General features: G+C 41.3%; 1 protein-coding gene and 1 pseudogene across 1 annotated transcript in view; both read left to right on the forward strand.

Annotated features, from left to right (window-relative positions):
* LOC138142126 (zinc finger protein 436-like) overlaps positions 1 to 15,189 on the forward strand; it is a 37,631-nt gene extending 22,442 nt beyond the window's left edge. The window contains exons 2-5 of the mRNA XM_069063098.1: positions 1,947 to 2,016; positions 3,251 to 3,377; positions 10,036 to 10,137; positions 11,240 to 15,189. Coding sequence (XP_068919199.1) covers positions 1,984 to 2,016; positions 3,251 to 3,377; positions 10,036 to 10,137; positions 11,240 to 12,645 — 1,668 coding nt within the window. The 5' untranslated portion in view covers positions 1,947 to 1,983 and the 3' untranslated portion in view covers positions 12,646 to 15,189. The remainder of the gene's footprint in view (positions 1 to 1,946; positions 2,017 to 3,250; positions 3,378 to 10,035; positions 10,138 to 11,239) is intronic.
* LOC138142128 (poly(rC)-binding protein 2-like) lies at positions 7,171 to 9,629 on the forward strand (annotated as a pseudogene).
* Positions 15,190 to 15,704: the final 515 nt, after the last annotated feature.

Genomic DNA, 15,704 nt, shown 5'->3' on the forward strand with positions numbered 1-15,704 from the left:
GAAGGTAGTCTAGGATCCTAGATGGGAAGATCTATAAATGACTTTCACCGGACCAGAACCCTAAGAATTCCTGTCACTGACCAAAACAATCCTGATGACTCCAGAACTCTGCCATCAGTGTTCAGAGCAACTGACTGTAGCATGAAATAGATTATTTCTTTCAAGTGTAATAGATCTCTTGATGCAGCCTCTTTCCAACGGTCATTGCAGCATCATGGGTAGAACAAGGATGGTTAGCCATTATCAGTTGACTGCCACTTGCCAGTGATTAGAGAAGCACTGAGTCCAAGGGGAGGCAATCCTCTCTGGAGAAGGAGTGTGGGAATGGAGTCTATATCCAATCAGTCTTAAATCAGAGTTTATTCAAAGCAGTAAAAAATAAGAGACTGAGATGGAAACCAGCTAGGAGAACAGAAATTTGTGAGGGAAGAGGGGGTCAATACTGACTCAGGGGGTAAGATGGTGGGAGTGTGTGGGGAACTAGATGTTTGTGATTTAACCTGCTTCTAAAGCTTTAACCTTTCATGGTGACTGTACCTATTTTGTTATACTGCCATGTCAGCATGGTCAAGTCAACTTTAAGTTCAGATAAATTGAAGAAGGGAGGAAATGGTGGCAGAAAAATATAAGGTAGCCATTACAATAGTCTTGGTGGGTGATAATGAGCATCTATACCAGGACATGGGAGTAGAAAGGCCGAGATAATCAAGTTTGCTGACATTGGTTATAGAAGAGCTAAAGAAAACTCCACAGTTTTAAATGAGTATTTGGGGAAATGATGATGCCACCAAGCTAGTGAAGTCCAAAGGATGAGCAGTTTTAAATGAGGAAATAAGTTGAGTTTTAGAAAGGTTGATTTGGGGGCATCTCTAGGATATCTAAGTGAAGCTGCCCTTTAAACAGTTGTAGATATGATTGGATCTCAAAAGGGAGGTCTGGGAATCAATGCTCTAGGAGTAAATGAACTTGTCCAGGGAAAGAGTATCTACAGAGGAGGGAGGATGTGTTTAGAGTTTGTAGACAGAACCTTTGGAAATGCTAACCTTAAGGGGTTAAGATGACAGGAATCAGTGAAAAAGACTGAGAAGCAGTGGTTAGAGAGCTAGCAAGGCACCCCAAGTGAGCATGTGAGATGCCAGGGAGGAGAGGATTCTAGTAGTAGGGAGGTGGTCAATATTGTCACGCTACAGAGAAGTCAGGGAGGATGAGAACTGGAAAATAAACCTTTGGGTTTGTGTAGCTTCGGAGAACAATTTGATTACGGTGACAGGTGGTGAAGTCTGGTCACAATAGTTTGAGTTGAGAGTGAGTAGTGGAGAAGTTGATACATTGGGTGTCAACAGCTTTTTCAAGAAGTTTGACCATGAAGGAAAGGGAATGACCAAGTGGAATAGTAGTTTGATGGGGCAGCAGGATCAAGGGAAGGCTTTTAGGATGAGGTAGACATGGACACGTTTCAGGTAGATGGGAAAGGAAAGCTGAAAGATTCAGGAGAGGGGATGATTGCAGGTTCCCAGGAGAGGCAGGAGGGAGTGGAATCAAGAACATATGATAGAGGGATTAAGCCTAGTGATGGATACTTCTTTCGAAGGAGAAATTGTGCTATGAAGTTGATTTAAGAAAGAGGAGGGAGTTAAGGGACTTCCGGTCAGACAGGCTCAGTCTTCTGAGTGAATCAGTAGGTGTAGCTGTAGGAAGTTGGGGCGAGAGGGGAGAGAAAAAAGATTGGAATGATTGCTTTGGGAAATAAGAGAATTCGTAAGGGAGAGTAAAGGGAATGTTAAACAATAATGAGGGCCATAATTATGTACCATTGTAATGGGCCACAGAAGCAGCTTAGTTTAAATAATAACAAAATAAATAAAAATAAAATAATTGACAGGGGGAGGGTGGCAAGGCTATAGGGCAAGACTGATCTTACTCATTGTGCTTTGCACTTCCCTTAGCTTCATCTAACTACGGAGAAGCAGAGGAGACAAGCAGATGACAGGTGCTCGCCTGACAGCCAGATTCCAGGTGAGCTGTGGCTCCCTCTAGTGTTCCCACGTTGTCATCACAACCAGTTGAATATCCTCAACATCTTTCTCCCAGAGATGTACCCTCTGAGAGCCAGAACCCCCGTTTCTAACCATTAGGAGTTGCTAGGTGGTGGGTTTTGGCTGCTATTATCATCTCTATTTTGTGGGTGGAGAAAATTAATGTATGAAGAAAGTATTTATTAAGCATTTACTACAACTAGGTCCCAATTAGTGTGAATAATGAATTCCCCAAAATGATTACATTATTTAAATTTACACTGCATGTTTCCATTGGTCTGGAGCCAGTTATCATATTTTACATAATTATAAATTCAAATAATGCAAATTTGAATACATGTGACCATTTTTGTGCTAAGCATTGGGGCTACAAACAAAACTAAGACAATCCCTGCTTTAAGGAACTCAGATTCTAATAGAGATAACACATTTGGGCAGTTTCAGCTGCAAGTCAGATGCAAAGATGCCATGGTCTTTCATGTATAGTGGCAAAATAGATGGTAATACTTCTCATGTAATTTCCACTAACAAAATCATGTCAGTTTCTTATGGGAAACCATTTGACAGTGTCAAGGACTCTGGCAACAAGAACTTTTTGTCCATAGCACCCACAGGAGTAGTGGTCAGGTCATATCTCCACAAGGGGTTGCTTCCTAGGATGATGGCTGTGGATACTGGCCTGAAGGCATTGCTATTCCTGAGGCTCTTGGGTATGGGGTTCTGGAGTCTCTCCATCAGAATCCGATGGGAGATGGTGGTCAAGGTAGTGGTGAAGGTGGTTTAGCCTGTCTAGCATATGTTGGTTCCATTCTCTCAGGGGACCCTCTGGCCTGCCTGTCCTCTGAGTGTCATTTGGTTGGCACTTGGTGGAGATGGATGAACCTTTCTCCATAGGAGTTGCCTTCCTGGATGATGGATGTGATGGTTGGGCTAAAAGCAGGACTACTCCCAGGGCTCTTCTGCTATTTGTCTGTTGGTGGCACCTGGTTAGCAGTTGTTGCTGGTGGTGATGAGGTGACATGCAGTTAGATGGGTAATCTATAGGACTTGCTTTTTTACATTTTGAGCCAGCTATTGAAATGCAGGCCCCTTGACAGCTAATTAGGTATGTTTCCCACTCTGCCCTGCATCCATCTTTTCTTTAATACATTCCCACCCCCTGCCAATTAACCATATAAAGTTGAGAGACCTCACCTCTGTTCTGGTGCTTTTAGGAGCCGGTGACATTTGAGGATGTGGCCATATATCTCACAGAGGAAGAATGGGCACTACTGGACCCTGCACAGAGGAGGCTCTACAGGGACGTGATGCTAGAGAATTATGGGAATATGCTTTTGCTAGGTAAGTGTTCTCTCCCATCCCATTCAGGAAATAAGGCTCTAATTTTTAGTTTTCCTCATTTGTTAATAACGTAATAATGTGAAAATGCTTAATAAATATTTTCTTCATAATTAATTTTCTCCACCCACAAAGTGGAGATAATAAAAGCAGCCAAAACCTATCACCTAGCAATGTGAAAAAAATCAACAGGCATTTATTAAGTGCTTACTATGTGCCCTAGGGCAGCTAGGTGACTGCAGTGGATGGAGCACCAACTTGGAGTTAGGAAGACTCATCTTCCTGAGTTCAGATTTGGCCTCAGACACTTACTAGCTGTGTGACCCTGGGCAAGTCACTTCACCCTGTTTGCTTCAGTTTCTTCATCTGTAAAATGAACTGGAAAAACAAATGACAAACCATTCTAGTATCTCTGCAAAGAAAGCCCTCAAATGCAGTCACAAAGTTGGAAAAAACTCAACAACAACAACAGCAGTGTGCCCTACACTGTGCTAAGTACTGGGGACACAAAGACGGTGGCATCAAGAGAGTGTGATATGGACTTATAACTGTCATAAAAATTAGAAGCATTTTAAAAAACTTAATAAATAGCATGGTCCTTTGGCAGATGGATGATTTCATTTGTATGGATCTCCCTGCACAGAGTGCAATTTTCCATACATTTGGCCCCAGAATATTACACAGCCTCCCGGAGAAGATCCATAACCATACAAATGGTTCGACCTGACCATTTACATTGGAAAAAAAAAGTCAACGAAGAATGCTTAGTGTCCAAATGATAACATGAAGTTAAATGGATAATTGATAGAATGTATCCATGCATATATACATATGTATGATGTATATATTGTTGTTAAGTCATTCAGTTATGTTCAAGTCTTCGTCACCCTGTGTATCATATTACACCAATACTGTCTATGGGGTTTTCTTGGCAAAGATACTGGAGTGTTTTGCCATTTCCTTTTCCAGTGAATTAAGACAAACAGAGGTTAATTGACTTGCCTGTGGTCACACAACTAGTAAGTGTCTGAGGATAGTTTAGAACTCAAGTCTTCCTGACTCCAGGCCCAGCACTCTATCCATTGAGCCACCTAGCTGCCCTGTAATGTATATACATACATATATAGATAGATATAGATAAAGCTATAGACACACACATATATGGTATATTGAGCAGACACTGCAAGGGGAAGGTGAGTTGGACTCTGGGAAATGATAAAGCTCCATGACCCCAACTCTCTGAAATAATGGCTCATATGCCATGCCTTCTTAGCCTTTGTAATTCTTTTCTGTATTTTCCCAGATATCTTTCATAAGTAATTACAAAGGGCAAGTTTAAATGAAATAAATGTTGGGGTTTTTTTCATTTTAGAAAGATTTAATATTATCCTGTTCTTATACTTGACTACTAAGAGTGATTACATGGACAACTTGCTCTGTACTGCTTGTGCACCACATCTAAAGAAGGATATTAATGATCTGGAAAGAATGTCTAGAAAAGGACACCTGGAATGATCAAAGGGGAAAGTTTTCATACAGGGACATAAAATGAAAATGAGAACTTGTAAGTACAGGGTGTCCCCAGGGGCTTAGTGAAATTTTAACCTTTAATAAACTTTACTAGCTTATAACTGCCCTAAGACTTCTGGGACCCTCTATATTAACAGACAAAGGCCAAGACATGGGACATGATCTGAGGTGCCATCCCATGCAACTGAGCAGAATTTCGAGACAAATTACAGTAAATAGGACTTGACATGGCAGCAAAGTAACATATTCAACAGAACTAGAAAGTCTCTTTCTGTGTAATCCATGACAAGTTTGGATGGGAGTTTTTTACATAATACTATCCCAAGTTGGATTTGCTTGATTCAAAAGCTGCTTCCTTGACAGGCAAATTAGGAACCTTGCTTCATAAACTTGAAAGCTAAACTTCATCTTTTTAAAGTAATTTGTTCTGTAGAAATCTCATAATGGCAGAACTGTACTGATGTGTCCATTTTACCTCTTGGGATGGTGACTGTTCAATGACCAGGCTAAGTCCTGAAGTTGGAATTAGAACCTGGGTCTCCTAACACCCAGACCAGTGCTCTTTTCGTTCATTGGACTCCATTGCTCCATGTATGGACTCCACACTCTTCATTTAGCACTCATCCCTTGCAATCTAGCTTCCTCTACTAACCTCCCTACTGAAACTATCAGTCAGCAAGCATTTATTAATCATTTACTGTGTTCCAGACACGGTGCCAAAGGTTAGGGATTCAAAGAAAGGCAAAAATAGCCTCTACCCTCAAGGAATTTATATTTTAATGAGGAAGACAATGTGTTTATTCAATACAGAATAGATCGAATAGATAGAATGTAACATGGGAAGAAAGTACAAGCATGGGTGAGAATGGGTGTGGGAGTTTGGACAAACTAGGAAAGTGAGATTCCAGCTAAGTCTTGAAGGAAGCCATGGAAAGTAAGAGACAATGAGGGGTGAGGGAGCAGTGCATTCTGGGCACAGGCGATAACAGCCAGTGTAGAGCCATGGTAGTCAGGAGACAGAACCACACTGTTTGAGGAATAGTAAGGAGGTCAATGTACTGGTGCCATAGACTACACTATGTGTAAGAAGACCAAAAAAGTGCCAAGAGGCCAGGTAGTAAACAGCTTCAAATGCCAAATGGAGGAATTTCTATCTTACCCTAGAGGTAATAGGGAGCCACTAGAGTATATTGAGTGGAAGGAGAACGTGGTCAAACCTATGTTTTGCTTGTTCTTTCCAAGGTTGCTTATGGCTTCATCAGTCAGTCCAATGTTTGTGTGTGAGATTCTTTTTTTTTTTGGAGGGCGGAGGGCAGGGCAATTGGAGTTAAGTGACTTGCCCAAGGTTACATGGCTAGTAAGTATAGTGTGTGTGATTCTTAATCTGATACTCTTGTCCACCCCTTTCTTGAAGCCATCTCCTCTCTGCTTCTCTATTGCTTTGCAGTATCCTGTTTCTTCTGGTTCTCTGACCATTGTCCATAATCCCAGACTCTCAGAATTGAAGGGGCCTCCTAGACCCTTAGCTCACCCAGCATTCCTTATACAGCCTGACAAATATCTGGTCATGCAGACTTTGTTTGCAGGATTCTATTGAGGAGGCACCCACTGACTCCTGAGGTCGCCCACTTTGATGCTTGGTAGCTGACATTGTTAGGACCTTGTCCCTGACAGTGAGCTTCTCCATCATCTCAATTTCTGCCCATTACTCCTATTTCTGTCCTGAGGGGCCACAAAGAGTAAGTCAAATCCCCATTCTACATGACACAGCCCTCCAGATACCTGAGGGCAGCTAACTTGTCCTCCTGAAGTAGTCACTTCCTATGTTTCCCACTTCTTTCCCTCCATCTATGGCATGATCTCAAAGGCTGCTCACCTTCTTGGAGTCAATATGGCCTTAGTGCAGATAGGGTTGGACTTAGTGAGTCAGATCCAAATCTTGCCTTAGACGCTTATTAGCTGTGTGACTTGTTAGCTGATTAGACTTGACATCTCTATGCCTCATTTTTCCTCATCTGTAAGATGAAGGGGTACCCCTCCAGACCAGCAGAGGCAGCAACCAGAGCAGCCACAGCCCACGCCCTCTCTCACCCCCCCTTCCTCCTTCACTTGCCCATGGGTGCCCTCTTGCCTTCCCGCCCACCCCTAATTTTCCCCCCTCCCCCCCCCCCCACCTCCTTCCGCTCTTCCCTTTCCCTTCACTCACCTCGTGCCTGAAGTTTTTGGCTTCCACTCCCACCAGTGACCAAAGACTTGACCACTTTACAAAGTCCAAATCCCCAGAACACTGCTTGACATGGACATCGGTGTGATTGAAGGTGAATTAAATGTCACTCTCACCATCTGGCTACTTATGCATGAAAAGAAAGTTGGAAGCGTTATTGGAAAGAAAGGAGAATCGGTCAAGAAGATGCATGAAGAGAGTGGTGCACTTACCAACCTCTCAGAAGGGAACTGTCCTGAGAGGATAATTACTCTAACTGTAACATTGTTACTCCCACACCCATTCTCACCCATGCTAGTGCTTTCTTCCCATGTTACATTCTATCTATTCTGTATATTTCTTAAATAAACATATTGTCTTCCTCATTAAAATATAAATTCCTTGAGGGTAGAGGCTATTTTTGCCTTTCTTTGAATCCCTAACATTTGGCACTCTGTAACATCGGACCCACCAATGGCATCTTTAAAGCCTTTGCAATGATTATTGACAAACTGGAAGAGGACATCAGCAGCTCTGTGAGCAATAGACCCCCAGTCACCCTGAGGCTTGTGGTCCTTGCTAGCCAGCGAGGCTCTCTCATTGGAAAAGAAGGATATAAGATCATAAGAGAGAGTACAGGGGCTCAGGTCCAGGTGGCAGAGGATATGCTACCAAACTCAACTGAGCAGGCCCTCACCATTGCTGACATCCCGCAATCTATCATTGAGTGTGGCAAACAGATCTGCGTGGTCATGTTAGAGACTCTCCCAGTCTCCCCCGAAGGGAATGACCATCCAGTACTGGCCCAAGCTGTCCAGCTCTCCAATCATCTTTGCAGGTGGTCAGGACGGATACAGAACAGGCAGCAACAGTGCAAGCTTTCCCCATACCACCCCATCCATGTGCCTAAACCCTGACCTGGAGATAGGGGCCACCTCTAGAGGCCTATACCATTCAAGGACAGAATGCCATTCCATAGCCAGATTTGACCAAGCTGTACCAGTTGGAAATGCAATGGTCTCACTTTCCCATGATGCATGGCAGTACCAGATTCAGTGGCATTGAATCCAGCTCTCCAGAGGTGAAAGGCTATTGAGGTTTGGATGCATCTGCTCAGACTACTTCTCATGAACTCACCATTCCAAATGACTTAATTGACTTCATAATCAGGCATCAAGGTACCAAAATTAATGAGATTTGTCAGATGTCTGGGGCTCAGATAAAAATTTTCCAATCCAGTGGAAGGATCTACTGATAGTCAGGTTACCATCACTAGATCTGCTGCCAGCATTAGCCTGGCCCAGTATCTAATCAATGCCAGGCTTTCCTCGAAGGCAGGTGGCATGGGGAGCAGCTAGAACAATGTAGGCTCACCCATAACTCCCTTCTGCTCTTCACCACCCATGGTCCATCTGTGTAGTTTCTGAACAGTCAGCAATTCTAGGTTTTAAATAGTTTGTAAATTTTCAGTTTCTACACAACTTTATCGTCCACTCTTGATTTTGTCAATTACAGTGTTTTAATTCCTTTCTCTGTTCAGCCATTAATGCTGAGAACCATATTTAGTTTTATAAGCTTCTACCTGTTTTTTTGGTTTTGTTTTTGGAGGGGGCTCATGAATTTTTTCTGTTTTTGTCATTGCAATGTAAGAGTGAAATATTAATACATTTCAGTTTTGTTCTGTGATGTCAGGAATTTAAAAAAAATTAAAAGATGAATTGGAAAAAAAAATAAGATGAAGGGGGTCCCCTGAAAGTCTCCTTCCAGCTCTAAGTCTCTGATCCTATAATCCCTTGTCTGAATTCTCTGCAGTTTATCTGTGTCCTTCCCAAAGTGAGGCACCTAGAATTGAGCTCATACTTCCAACACAGTCTTCCTGGGCCAGCTGCACACAGCTCTACAACCACCTTTCTAATTCTGGGCATTATGCCTCTCATTAGCTCCTTGTTGCTAATTGAAATTGCACCACCACCTTTTAAGACAAAATGCTATCTAACCATGCCCTCCCCTCCCCCCCAAAGGGATTTGAAGTCTCTTTATCTCCTCCAGTTTCACTGCCTTCATCTATAAAATGGGGAGGTTGGACTCCTAGCTCTCATTCTCTGATCCTTTGCTTCCTGTGGCCTCTCTGAAGTTTCTGCCTTCTTTCTGAGATTTGTTAAGCACTCACTGAACTGGAGTTTCAAGAATAAAAATTCCCAATTCTTGTTGCATCCTAAAACAGGACGTTTTTCTGCTCCCTAGTCTCAAGTCATTGGTTTGGTCTTTATAGAGGCTGGAGGGTGGGGGGAAGGGGAAGGAATAAGCATTTATATAGTGCCTACTATTTGCCAGACACTAACTAAGTGCCTTATAAATATTATTCTTTTGATATAAAGGTGGAGATAGGGGGCTTCCTGTAGCTATCCCTAGGTCTGCCTTTTTCCATCCCCAGTGAGTCCCTATAGGAAAACTTTCTGGATTCTGTGGTAGTCTCAATGTCCATATCTCAGGACCCAAGATTTTCCTAAGACCAAAAAAAAAAAAAAGTTCATCTCTGCCTAGATCATCTGTTCCTTGAGATTGCCCTATGTCTCTAGCTACTGCTCTAGCTAGAACATTCCTGAAGCCCCTGTAGAGAGGCCTAGTTTCTTCCTTAGTTTTTATAACGATGTTTCTATGTATGTTTCTTTCACCCAATCCCTGAACGTACAGTGTCTGTTAACAAGTCACAAGAATTTAAGTGCCTACTATGTGCCACGCACCATGCTAAACACTGGGGGTATAAAGAAAGGGAAAAGACAATCTGTTCTCAAAGAGCTCCCATTCTAATGGGGGATCTACAGGATCAATTGGAGGTAATTTCAGAGGGAAGGTATTGGGCTGAGCTCTGCCATAGCTCTGTCCTAAAGTCAAATAACTCTAATCTGCTTTCTTCCTCATGATCAGGATTTCCAATTTCCAAACCAGACCTAATCTCTCAGCTGGAGCGAGGGGAAATACCATGTGTGCCGTTTCTGTCCAGAAAGAAGATTCGAGTGATTTGTTTTGGTGAGTGAGGGAACAGCATAAGCATCTATGGGAGTTAAGAGGGATAAGAATTGGTGAATTAAGGTAGTGACAGTCTTAAACTATCAGATGGAGAGGAATCCCCAGTACCACGTCAGCCTACCCCAGTATTTGGATACCATAAATCCCATGATCCTGTGACCTCATTTTTCAGTCCCAGATTCCAGGATTACTTTTTTATGCCATCATAACCCAAATGTTCACAAGGGGATACTCATTCCCTTTCTAAGCCAAAGCAACAGTACAACCCTTAGTTCTACTCACTTATATGGACCATGAAGTGACTGGCCCAAGGTCACTTAGCTGATAAATGACAGTACCAAGATTCAAAACCAGTTCTACTGATTCCAAATCCAGTGCTCTTTCAGCTACACCAGTAGTTTCTCATGAAAGAAAACAGTTCTGCCCATAATACCCTTCATCTGTGCTCAGGCTTATTTCCCATTGCACATGACTCCCACACTCCTTCAAATCTCATCCTCAACCAGTTCACCTTTTCTTCCTGCCCTTTTTGCTTCTTTTAACCATTTTATTATTTTATTGTGGTAAGCACAAGTCAATCACAAGACTCTTCTTCATCCTTTGGGTTTATTTTGTCCTTTGTCATTCATTCCTGAATATTTTTATTCTGTGGCTTGCTTATTTCATTCTCATTCATATTTATTTGGTTTGGGTGGCTATGTGGAATGCAGCGTGGTATAGTGGATAGAGGGTTGGCCTCAGATTAATGAAAACCTGGGTTCAAATCCTACCTTTAACATATTGGCTATGTGATTCTAGGTGAGTCACTTTAACCTCGGAGTACCCTAGGCAACTCTAAGGCTATAAATTAAATAGTTGTTGCTGCTTTGCATTTGTTGTGAGAGTTTCCTCACTGGGAATTCCCTATTCTAATGAAAGCACAGGCCCCAATCCCTCTCTGCTCCTCACACTACTGCCTTCTTTCCAGGGAATACAGTCAAAATTTTGAAGGCCCATTAGCTATTAATTCATTCAATGATCTTGTGCCTTATTTCAGATGACCTTTTTCTTTTCTCCCAACAAAAGGGAAAATGAAATTACTGTCTTCCTTGTGTCATTTCAGATTATGGGTCCGAAAATAAAGTGTCTATTCCAAAGCAAGAAAATGCTGAAGAAGGCAAAGCACAGAGAATTTTATTAGCAAAACTTCCAATGACCATTTGCTATAACATAGAAGAAAATTCTGACAGCGAGGCTACATTAGACCAACATCCTGTAAACATGCTGAAGGAGGAACCAAGATGCCCTCTTTTCCAGGAGACAGATTTCAAGCAGGTGACTGGTATTTATAGCAGTGGCCTGAAAGTAACAAGAGGGCATGAATGCATTAAGAGTGACATTAGTTCAAACTTTGTTATACAACAGAGATATCCTGTCCAAAAGACATCCAAGATATGCGATTCACTTCACCATTGCTTCAGGCAGGGTTCAGAACTGATGAGACAGCAGAGTAGGCACAAGGGGGAACAAAACCATGAATGTGATACATGTGGGAAATCCTTTAGCAGGAACTCAAGCCTTCTGGAACATCAGAAAATTCACAGTGGAGAGAAACCCCATGAATGTCATGAATGTGGGAGAGCTTTTAGTAGGAACTCAAGCCTTCTTGAGCATCAGAGGATTCACAGTGGAGAAAAACCCTATAAATGTAGTGAATGTGGGAAAGCTTTCAACAGGAACTCCAGTCTTCTGGAGCATCAGAGGATTCATAGTGGTGAGAAACCTTATGAATGTAATGAATGTGGCAAAACCATCAGTAGAAAATCGAGCCTTATTGAACACCAGAGAATTCATAGTGGAGAGAAACCTTATAGGTGCAGCAAATGTGGGAAAGCCTTCCGGGGACGCTCAGACCTTTCTAAACATAAGAGAATTCATACTGGAGAAAAACCCTATCAATGTAAAGAATGTGGTAAAGCTTTCAGGATTCGATCAGGCCTTACTAGGCACCATCGAATTCATACAGGAGAAAAACCATATACGTGTAACATATGTGGCAAAGACTTCAGGGCACAATCAGACCTTATTAAGCATCAGAGCATTCATACAGGAGCTAAACCCTATGAATGTAGGCAATGTGGGAAAGCCTTCAGGGTAAATTCAGATTTTGTCAAACACCTGAGAATTCATACAGGAGAGAAGCCATACGAATGTAATGAATGTGGGAAAGCCTTTCGTGTCAGTTCAGGCCTTATTAGCCACCAGAGAATTCATACAGGAGAAAAACCCTATCTTTGTAATGAATGTGGGAAAAGTTTTAGGGGGCACTCTGATCTTATTGAACATCAGAGAATTCACACTGGAGAGAAACCCTATGCATGTAGTAAATGTGGGAAAGCCTTCAGGGGGACCTCAGACCTTAGTAAACATCAGAAAATTCATACAGGAGCAAAACCCTATGGGTATAAGAAATGTGGGAAAGCTTTTCACCTTAACCACCAGAAAACTCATGGAAGAAAAACCCTATAATTGAAACAAATATGGGGAGGGCTCTAGGGCACATTTAAACCTTATTAAAAATAACAATATTTATGTAGGTGATAAGTGTACAGTAACGTGCAAAAACCTTCAGGGGCCTTGAGACCTATAAAACATCAAAGAATGCATTTGGAGAAAAACACAAATGTGGGAAGGCCTTGAGAATGAGCTCAGGCCTTACTATTTGTCAAAGAGAAAAGCCCCATAAAGAAGTGCTAAAGATTTTAGGGGAGCAATCAGGCCTTACTATACATTGGAGTATGTGTATAGGAAGGGGGAGATATGTAATGAATTTGGGGAAACCAGAACTCACAACTTATTGAAGACCGAATAATGTGAAAAGTTCATAGTGGAGAAAAATGCCATGACTGTGAAAGCCTTAAATGGTCAGAATTTCTTAAGCACTGGAAAATTCATAGTGGAGTAAAACCCTATTAATGTGAACAAGGCCTTAGGCTTACCATGTTAATATAACTTTATTAGATAATATCAAAAAATTTATGTTAGAGAGAAACTCTGGAATGTAACAAATCAGAAATCTACAAAAAGAATTATCACCAGACAATACAGACAGAAATACTGGATGTATGTAATTAATGAGGAAAGTTTTTAGGAGCTCCTTAGATCTTATTAAACAACAAGAATTTAAATGCAGAAGCAAAAGAAAACCACTCTGAATGTAATAGTTGCAGTAAAGCCTTCCAGGACCATGGAAACTTTATTAAACAGTTTTCATATAAGAAAAAAAGCCCTCTAACACTGATCAATATGAGAAATCTTCAAGTGATTTTATTTTACTAGCCATCAAGTTTCAAAAAGGAGTAAAACCTTATGAATAAGGGAGGGAGGTGAGAGGAAGTTTTTACCTGGTGTAGTATCAGTCAGTAGACAGAGAACAACAGGGTCAAGAAGCTTTTTTTCAGTGTAGCCAAGAGTCAGGAAGATCCCAAAACACCTAAGTCTACTTGAAACTAGCTAGGTTCGGTCAATGTGGACAAACCTCCCATGCTAGCAAGGATGTGCACAGTGTAGATGGATAAAGTTGCATCTTTCCCCAAATCCCCCTCCTATGCTTGTCTATAGTCTTTGTGATATAGTTTGCTTTTTATCACCATATATTTCCAGCAAATTGAGTTATGCTTCAACTACCAATAGGCCAGGGTGTAACTAGCAGTAGATCTAGATATAAAGGGCCATCCTGTGTCCTAAATGTTAGGAATTTTCCTAATTGAGGGGTTTTGAGAGATTGTGATTGAACTTACAACTTTTCATCTAAGATAAACTCCCTGATGCCAAAGAGGAGGAGACCTGGGGGACCATTATATTTTCCCTATAAATGAGCTAATAGAACTGGGAAACACTATAGGAAAATTTCCCAAGAACAACCCATCCTATAGTATAATTTGGAGTTGATTTGCTGCTGAAATCAAGATACTTCCATATACATCATTACTAAGCCATAAACTTAGTTTGCTTTATCACTCTTGGGTTAGGAATTAATGAATCTGCTATGAATAGTCTTAGCAGTGGGTAATGGGGTATCTGACTGTCAACCCAAAGATAGTGGCCCCAAAGTCATCTAGTTTCCTTTGTCATGATTCAACAAGCAAACATTTTGGTTTCTCTAGTAGTCTTCCTGCGGACAGTTGTACTTTTAAGTTGGGTTTCAAGCCTAGGCATGACTCTTAATATGGTGAAGAGAAGCAGACAAAACCCTGCATAACTGACTGACTGATTATATGAGTTGGCTTAAGAGCTTTGGAGAAGAAAGACATTCTTCATTTTTGTTTTAGAGGTAGGCACGTGTTCTAAACTCTCTTTAGGACCAATTCCAGGGAGAAGAAAATGATAGGCTCTCTTGTAGACATATAAGAAGCTGGGGTCTTTAACATGAATTAATTTTCCACTTGCCTCTTTGGAGATTTAAGTGCACTTCCCCTTGGGTTGAGCAAGGTCTCAAGTGGTTCTTGTCTAAAGAGCTCATTCACTCATGTTTTTTGTTATATTCTACTCTGTATAATTCTGATTGCTGTTTGCTCTCTCTTTGGATAAATGGATTTACTCTAATCATTATATGTGATGGTCTTTTGTGTAACTAACATTTGATGGAAAGGAGTCAAGCTTCTATTCACTGTGCCACCTAGCCGCCCCAAAGAATTTTTTCTTTTTTTTTCTTTTTAAAAATTAATTTGTTTGTTTACTTTTAGTTTACAGGATACAATTCCTTGAATTTCACATTTTGTCCCCCTCCCACCCCTCCCCCCATGGTGGCAGATAGTCAAGTACAGGATCTGTAAACATTTTCACATTATACATTAGTCAGGTTATAAAGACAGATTGTATCAGATGGAATGAAAAATGGTAAAGAGGACATAAAACCAAACGAGAGAAGGAAAAAGATCAGGTATTTTGCTTCCATCTGGATATAAACTCAGTTCTTTCTAGTTCTTTCTCTGGATGCACACATTTCTCTCCATCATGAGTCTTTTGGGATTGACTTATATCACTGCATTGCTGAGAAGAGTCCAGTCTATCAAAGTTGGTCATCACACATACGTTGTGTCTGTAATTGTGTACAAATTTTTCCTGGTTCTATTCTTCTCGCTCAGCATCAGTTTGTATAAGCCTCTCCAGGTAAATATGAAGACCGTCTGCTCCTTGTTTCTTATAGCACAATAGTATTCCATAATATGCATATACCACAACTTGTTCAGCCATTCCCCAATTGATGGGCACCCCCTTAATTTCCAAATCTTTGCCACCACAAAAAGAGCTGCTATAAACATTTTTGTACATATGGGTCTTCCTCCGACTTCTATGATCTCTTTGGGATATAACCCTAGGAGTGGTATTGCTGGGTCAAAGAATATGAAAGTATTTATAGCCCTTTGGGCATAATTCCAGATTGCTCTCCAGAAAGGCTGGATCAGTTCACAACTCCACCAGCAATGCATTAGTGTTTCAATTTGCCCACATCCTCTCCAGCATTTGTCATTTTCCTGTTTTGTCATCTTAGCCAATCTGACTGGTGAGATGTGGTACCTCAGAGT

This window comes from Petaurus breviceps, unplaced genomic scaffold (assembly GCF_028583685.1).
Source record: "Petaurus breviceps papuanus isolate PSGF00001 unplaced genomic scaffold, PetGlider_PUasm1.0 90535, whole genome shotgun sequence".
Lineage (NCBI taxonomy): Eukaryota > Metazoa > Chordata > Mammalia > Diprotodontia > Petauridae > Petaurus > Petaurus breviceps.